Source organism: Microtus pennsylvanicus, chromosome 7 (assembly GCF_037038515.1).
Source record: "Microtus pennsylvanicus isolate mMicPen1 chromosome 7, mMicPen1.hap1, whole genome shotgun sequence".
In the NCBI taxonomy this organism is placed as follows: Eukaryota; Metazoa; Chordata; class Mammalia; order Rodentia; family Cricetidae; genus Microtus; species Microtus pennsylvanicus.
The window spans coordinates 118540595-118548228 of NC_134585.1; the positions used below are offsets into that span (position 1 = coordinate 118540595).

Genomic DNA, 7634 nt, shown 5'->3' on the forward strand with positions numbered 1-7634 from the left:
AGATGGAAAACCAAAGCACAGATTACGGATTCGGATATCAAGTTGCTCTGTGATTGTCTTGCGTCAGCTTTGGGGTCCTGTGAGGGCTCCCTCCCATCACCTCCATTATTCCCAGTCTTGTAAGGAGGCTCCAGGATGACTGAGAGGAGTGGCTGAGAGGAGGAGCAGCTGGGCCTGAGTCACGGCAGGAAACAGGAGGGCGGGAGATAGCATATAAAAAGACAGCAGGCCCTGGAGTACACAGCAGCAGTAGCAGCAGGCTGGCAGCAAGTGGCCCAGACCTCCAAGTCCAGATCTACCTGGGACAACCAGCTTCTGGGTGGCCAGTGACCAGTTCTTGCCCCAGGATGGGGACCTTATCCAGAGCAGCCTTGATCTTGGCCTGCTTGGCCCTTGCTTCTGCTGCCTCTGAGGGAGGTGAGTCGGGGTGGGGTCAGCAGTTGCTTAGTAGCCAGGCTCTAAACAGCTCATCAGCAGTTGGGTTCAGAGCTTCCTTTTTGTGAGCATGCTCACCATGGGGCTGGGGCAGGAGAGGGATACCTAGGGATAGTTGCTAAGAAACACAAATTGGAATCAGATTGACAACACGGGACAGGTGAATGTACAAGCTGTGGGGCCTGGAGATGTCTGAGGATGGCTCTCAGGAGGTGAGGAAGAAAAAGAGGTCCCCAGGCTGCTCAAAACCAGTCTGCTGACCCTGAGAGCCTTCTGAGTCATTGCCTAGAAGGCCAGTGAGGGGTGCCCATTCACCCTCTCCTAAGCACATCCACACTGCTGGAGTCTGAACAAAAGGGAATGCTCACTGTGGATGGGGGGAGACCCTGAGATTCCAGTATATGCAGCCTGTGCCTGGCAGAACCCTACCCATTGTCCTGGTCCCTAGTCTGGTATCCTGTGTCCAGCTACAGCCTAAAGGAGGGCCAGTGAGATGGCTCAGTGTGTAAAGGCACTTGCCAACAAGGCCGGTGACCTGAATTCGAGCCCAGTAACCCACATGGAAGGAGAGGACTGGCTCCCACAGTTGTCCTCTGACCTCCACACACTCGCTGGGACACAGTGCACATAGAAAAGTATCTTTTATATACCATTTATTAGAAATATACATATTGTGTGTATATATGTGCATATATATACACACACACACATACCCAAAGTTAGGATCTGAGATTGACTGAAGACGGCAGTTAAACGCTTAGCTGGCCTTCCTATCCAAAGGCCTATAGGAAGAGGTTGGTGGGGAGGTAGGTCCTCTGAAGCTAGAGACCAGCAGAGCAGTGGCTATGGGGACAGCCACGAGTCCCAGCCACATGTCACACTCCCTTTAGATACAAACTCAGGTTTTCTCAGGCCCCAACCCACTCACATCAAGGTTGGTGTGGGAGATTGAGGGGAAGACATCACACAGTGGTCTTTCTACACTCTTGGCCCCACAAGAAAGGACCTCCCAACACTGCCTCTGACTTGTTCTTCCTTCCTCCAGCCTTCAAGCCTTCAGAGCAAAAAGAGATGAAGCCAGAGAACCTGTTCTTGCACCTTCATGAAGGTGAGAACCCCTGCCCAAGAACCAAGTCTATCTTCCGTAGCTTCCCTGGTCACCAAGGTCGGAGGACAGAAGCGTTCAGGGTGCATGGCTGATGCACTTGGGGGAACAAGCACACGATGAGTCTAGGAGCTGCGGTTCTGTCTCCCTTGCCTCTAGTCTAGGAGCTGCGGTTCTGTCTCCCTTGCCTCTAGTCTAGGAGCTGCGGTTCTGTCTCCCTTGCCTCTAGTCTAGGAGCTGCGGTTCTGTCTCCCTTGCCTCTAGTCTAGGAGCTGCGGTTCTGTCTCCCTTGCCTCCAGTTGCCTCTAGTCTAGGAGCTGCGGTTCTGTCTCCCTTGCCTCCAGTTGCCTCTAGTCTAGGAGCTGCGGTTCTCACCGTCCTCCCTTCTTGCCTCCAGTTGGCTATGCAGCCCCTCCTTCCCCATCACAAACCCGGAGACTCCGAGTGGACCACTTTGAAACTTCTCAGCCCGACCCTCTCTTTGAGGAACAGAGGGAAGGTAAGGCTACCACAAGCTCCTCGTGCTTCCTGCTCTCCAGGTGGGGAGGAGGGACCCCCACCCTGCTGTCTGGCTCAGAGGGGTGGACTGACTGCCCGCACTGCCCGTTCTGTAGTGCAGCCGCCTTCTCCAGAAGCCGTCCCTGTCCAGGAAGAGTGGCCCACTCTCCCAAGGTCGGGAGAGAATATAGGTGAGTGCTTCCCTGGTCCCCCGCCCCACCCCACTGTGGTCCTGATGACGCTTGTCTGATCTCCACACCCGTCTTGCAGTCGGTCGTCCTGTCCCTCAAGAAGCCATCCCCCTACAGGAAGAGCAGCCCCCTCTCCAAGTTCCTATTGAGCAGAAGGAAAGTAAGTGACTCCTCTCACTCCAGAGCATGGGCTTTGGAGGCCGACGGGGTGGGCAGCTCTGCCACTGAGGCCTGTGGGACCCCGTGCACTGCTCACTTCTTTGAGCCTGGGTTTGGTCCCCAGCACCACAGCACCTCGTTGTGGCAGTTCCCTGTGTTCCCAGCACTTGGGAGGAGGCCTAACCATCAGAGTTCAAGGTCACCCTGGGGTACATGAAGCCCTTTCTTTAAAAAAAGGAGGCGGGAAGAAAGGAAGGAAACGGTGTCTATTCCATAGCTATGGGTTAAGTGATACAAAGTAGGGCTTGTGTCTCATTGGCCTCTCGAGTTCCTTCGTGCATGGGAACTAGGAAGGGCCCATTTTCTAGAGGTGCCCATCCCACAAGCCTTTTGCTTACACATCTCCTTCTACCCAAGTAGAGCCATATGCCCAGCATCAGGAGGAGATGCTCCAGTCCAGGCAGACAGAGGGTGAGTGACAGCAATTGTCTCTGCCCCCGGGCATTAGCCCGCAGGCTCAGAACCTGAGCCTCAAGGAAGGACCTTATGCAGGCCTGGGCTGCAGGTCAGTGCAGTTAACCTTTTTCTTTCAGTGCGGGTCAAGGTAAGAAGCCGGGACTAGCTTCCTGCTTCCACACACGCTCCCAACCCTCCTGTTCAACCCACGGTCTTCCAATTCTTTCAGCTCAGTCCACCTTAGCATAACCCTCCCTACTGCTTTCCCAATTTCAGAGAAGCCCTTCGTGGGCCAGCGCGCCCCAGAACCCCAGCCTTCGAACCCGGTGCAGCACTGCCAACAGGGCCGGAGAGGAGGCTGGGGCCACCGGCTGGATGGCTTCCCTCCTGGACGGCCTTCTCCAGACAATCTCAACCAGATCTGCCTTCCTGAGCGCCAGCATGTGGTGTACGGCCCCTGGAACCTGCCGCAGACTGGCTACTCCCACCTTAGTCGCCAAGGAGAGTCCCTCAATTTGTTGGAGACTGGGTATTCCCGCTGTTGCCGCTGCCGCAACCCCACAAACCGCCTAGACTGCGCGAAGCTTGTGGTAAGGGTTTGACTGCGGGGGCCGGGGTGTCTCTTAACCTCCAGACAGTGTGTGTGGGGTATGGAAGGGCTAGAACCTCACCCTGGGTACGGAGGACCTCAGGCTCCTTTCACTGGCTCTACCGCAAAGACCTCCTCTGCGTGCCCCAAGAGCACTGGATGGCCATGCTGCTTTCTTGTTTACCTGCCTGGGGTCCTTTCCTGGAGCGCGGGCGGAAGGCAGGAATGCGGACAGTGGGTTTCCAGGCTGACCCATCCCTCTCACTGTAGTGGGAGGACACAATGACCAGGTTCTGTGAGGCCGAGTTCTCTGTCAAGACCCGACCTCACCGGTGCTGCAGACAGCGGGGGGAGGAGCGATTCTCTTGCTTCCAAGAGGAAGCTCCGCGGCCACACTACCGGCTCCAGCCCTGCCCCATCCACCAGACTGGCATGTCCTCAGGGCCCCAGCTGCCTTTCCCCCCGGGGTTGCCCACTCCGGACAATGTCAAAAACATCTGTCTCCTGAGACGCTTCCGCTCTGTGCCACGCAACCTCCTAGCCACTGACCCCATCCAGAGGCAGCTGCAGGCTCTGACCCGGCTGGAGATGGAGTTCCAGCGCTGCTGCCGCCAGGGCCACAACCACACCTGCACATGGAAGGCCGTAAGTGGGCACCCCAGCCACCTCGGAAGCTTGTCTGCCTGCCCACCTGCCCCCCAGCTCCACTGCTGACTCTACAGCCGCCCATCCACGCTCTTCCCCGTGAGCACATCCACGTTCGTCTGCTTGTGATTGTCCGTCCATCGCTGTGTCTGTCATCTGAGTCTGCCGTCCTGGCGTATCCACCCGTGACCCACCCGTGACCCTACACATGCACCTGTCTGCCGTCAGTCCGTCTGTCCAGCTCTGGCCTCAGCTGACCCTCTGTACCTGCTGCTGCAGCTCGTCTCCAGTGGCTAACTAGGAGCTTCATCTGTGTTCCTCCCTCGCACCTTCCCCAGCCCACACAGCCATAACTGCCCGCTGGTCCTCCAGTTCCTCACTCTCCCCCTCGGCCCATGGGGCCTCGTCTCCTAGATGATAGTGATAAGGTGTGGCCAGGGGAGAGGGGCCAGGTAGTCGGGCCTCTGACGTAATCTCTTCTGCTCCACAGTGGGAGGACACCCTGGATGAATACTGTGATCGGGAACTGGCTATAAAGACCCACCCCCACTCCTGTTGCCACTACCCTCCTAGCCCTGCCCGTGACGAATGCTTCGCCCAACGGGCTCCCTACCCCAACTATGACCGGGATCTCTTGACCCTTGACCTCAGCCGAGTCACCCCTAACCTCATGGGCCATCTCTGTGGAAACGGAAGAGTTCTCACCAAGCAGTGAGTCTTGATTAGATGTTCCCAACCCTCTTGTCTGTCCAAACCTCCTCCTTCCTGGGGTATCTTTGGGGAAAACAAAATCATGATCTCCCAGTACCATTTGGGGGAAGGCTGTTTATTTATTTTGAAAGAGTTTCACTCTGTGGTCAAGGCTGGTCTTGAACAGAGCCAATTCTCCTGCTTCAGCACCCCGAGTAGTAGGAGGGTGGGCATAAGCCACCACCCACACAGCCTTTGGGTGCTCTGGACGGCACAAGACCCTGAGTCTGCCCTTCTCATACCGTCAGTAAACAGATTCCTGGGCTGATCCAGAACATGACTGTCCGCTGCTGTGACCTGCCGTTTCCAGAACAGGCCTGCTGCGGTGAAGACGAGGTGGGTGACTCTGGGAAACAGAGGAGGAGGGGAGAGGGCTGGAGGTAGAAATGGGCTTTCACTGCAGTCTCTGAAACCTGCTCCCAGAAACCAGAGGGTGAGAGGGCTATACCCTCCTCGGTGTTCCAGATGCCTTCCCTCCCGGCTTGACCTATTATCCCTGCCCTGGGCCTCAAGCTTCTGGCATTTCCAGATGTGCACATCTGTCAGTCACAAGGAATCCTGCTGTGCTAGGAAGGCTTGCACAGCTTCTGGGCCTCCGGAGGAAATCCAGTGCTCAAGCAGCAGAAGTTGTCCAAGGAGGACTGAGGGCCCCCGAGCCAACCTGTGACTTCACCACACCCAATTTTACATTCCTTTTCCAGAAACTAGCCTTCGTTGAGAATCTCTGTGGTCCCCGAAGGAACTCCTGGAAAGATCCTGCCCTCTGCTGTAACCTGTCTCCTGGGGATGAGCAAGCCAACTGCTTCAATGTCAACTATCTGAGAAATGTGGCCTTAGTGTCCGGAGACACTAGGGATGCCACCAGCCAGGGGGAGCAGGGTCCAACTGGAGGAACAAATGTCAACCCCACCCCTGGGTCCAAGGAAGAAAAATGAGTCACCCTGAGCCTCGGAGGATTAGATGGGGAACCCCACCCTACTCCACCCTCCTTGAACACTCATTACAATAAATGCCTCTTGGATTTGGCATCCTCACTGTCCTTAATGCACGAACACGCCCTCCTAAGCTCCTTAAGACTGGCCCAGTGCCGTCCCCACCGACGGCACAGGAGGTGTTCCTCAGGTGGGGGACCATAGCTAAACAGCTGGGTCTCTTGCCATCGTGACCAAGTCTTTGAAAAAACACCACCCCTGTAACTGGCTGTTGGGATTCAGGGTGAAAAAGATGTAATCTATGTTCTTGATGGGCCACAGCCCAGGCTGAGATTTTAATCCTGCTGTGCTCAGGATGGAACCAGCGTCCTGACAACTAATCACGTTATTACACTGAGCTGTGTCCCTATGTCCCCAGCCTAGGCTGCGTGGTCTCTGGGTGTGTGTTTGTTAATGTGCATGTGTGCATATGTGTGTGTGTATGTATGTATGTATGCACTTGAGCTTCCCAGGTAAGCAGTCGGCTAGCTATGTGGATCCTCGGATTCCGCTGCCCACTGGCTCACAGACCCACAATAGCACCTCAGCTAGAGATCCCAGCTCAACGGCAAGCACGTACCATCTCCCTGCCCCAGCCTGGCATTTTAAATCACTTTCAGTCCTTTAAGAATTCCTGCTTTGTGTTGGGCAGTGGTGGCGCATGCGTTTAATCCTAGCACTCAGGAAGCAGAGGCAGGCCTGGTCTACAGAGCGAGTTCCAGGACAACCAGAGCTGTTACACAGAGAGACCCTGTCTCCAAGAACAAAACAACAACAAAAGTTTCCACTTTGGCTCATTATCAATTTGCCCCCCATTTGTGATCATGTCAGACCTGGGAAAAACACAGTTTAAAACACACAGCCCCCGCCTGGTCATTCACTGTCCAAGAGCCTGTTTGCAGGTGTGCCGAGTGTTGTACAGGGTGCTTAGGGTGCCAATCTACTCTGAGCAGGTCAAGACCTGAGTGAGTGGGGTGAGGCTGAGCTGAGGCAGCGGGTGGCAAAGCTTCCACTCCAGACCGGCAGGATGAGTGCCTCGGGCGCGAACACCAAGGCTTTACTCTTTCGTGGCCCCCTTTGGCTCCCGGAATGATACAAGGCCACTGGAGTTTCCAGCAAAGGATGTACTCAAATTTGCTTTGGGAGATGTCTAGTCAGCAACCATGTTCCCAGACAAGGGGTTGAACGCCAGCCCTGAGGTGAATCAGACAAGGGCAGTGACTGACGGGGACCTTCAAGGCCTGCGAAGCTGCCCTGGAACCCTGAACCTCAAGGCTGGAGATGGAAGAATACTCCTGGGGAGGACTTCCTCTGGGACCCGGGTGGTGGCAGAACATCTTTCCAGAAACACAGACTTCTGAGTTCCAGTTCTAGCCAAAAGGGCGAACCACCACCGGTCATGCACCCTGGCTAGGACCCAACCCACACCAGCCGCTTCCTGCACCGCCACAGCCTTCTATTTATTTTTTTTGGTCAGTGGTTGTTCCTAAGCAACCGCTTAGCAGATCCTGCCTGCCTGTCAGCACTAGGGCCAATAGGCGGGCGGCCGCAGCTCATCGGCCCACCCCAGCCCCTGTCCGGAGCTCCAGAGCCCCAGCAGTCCGTGCAGAAGTCCCAAGCACTCTGACCGGAAGTCACACCCCAAGACCCTTCTGTCTTTACCGGGCTGTAGCGCAGCACCAAGTTGCACAGCACCGGCCGCCGCAGTACACAGTGTGCTGGGAGGGAAGAAGGGAAGAAGGAACCAGAGATAGTAACTAGGCGGTGAGTTTGGACAGCATGAAATGGGTTGCGGTTACCAAGGAAAAGGGGAAGTATTAAAATTCACAGCAATT

The 7634-nt window shown here is 55.7% G+C and overlaps 1 protein-coding gene across 4 annotated transcripts; it reads left to right on the forward strand.

Annotated features, from left to right (window-relative positions):
• The first annotated feature begins 239 nt into the window (after nucleotides 1-239).
• Ecm1 (extracellular matrix protein 1) lies at nucleotides 240-5854 on the forward strand. 4 transcript variants are annotated; one of them, XM_075978152.1, is made up of 11 exons: nucleotides 240-417; nucleotides 1481-1543; nucleotides 1938-2039; nucleotides 2155-2229; nucleotides 2309-2389; nucleotides 2806-2859; nucleotides 3121-3434; nucleotides 3704-4078; nucleotides 4569-4789; nucleotides 5077-5164; nucleotides 5530-5854. In XM_075978152.1, the coding sequence occupies exons 1-11, from the start codon at nucleotides 348-350 to the stop codon at nucleotides 5761-5763; spliced, it is 1677 nt and encodes a 558-aa protein (XP_075834267.1). In that variant the 5' UTR covers nucleotides 240-347; the 3' UTR covers nucleotides 5764-5854. The 4 variants fall into 4 exon arrangements, with proteins under 4 accessions (XP_075834267.1, XP_075834269.1, XP_075834270.1 ...); XM_075978153.1 differs by having other exon boundaries at nucleotides 244-417; nucleotides 2809-2859; XM_075978154.1 differs by lacking the exon at nucleotides 3704-4078 and having other exon boundaries at nucleotides 242-417.
• Nucleotides 5855-7634: the final 1780 nt, after the last annotated feature.

Excerpts from the sequence above, each read along its gene's own strand:
- Ecm1 (XM_075978152.1), top strand. The coding sequence starts at position 348 with ATGGGGACCTTATCCAGAGCAGCCTTGATCTTGGCCTGCTTGGCCCTT. Across the intron at positions 2,040-2,154 it reads CTTTGAGGAACAGAGGGAAG|TGCAGCCGCCTTCTCCAGAA; the intron begins GTAAGGCTACCA and ends CCCGTTCTGTAG. Across the intron at positions 3,435-3,703 it reads TAGACTGCGCGAAGCTTGTG|TGGGAGGACACAATGACCAG; the intron begins GTAAGGGTTTGA and ends CTCTCACTGTAG.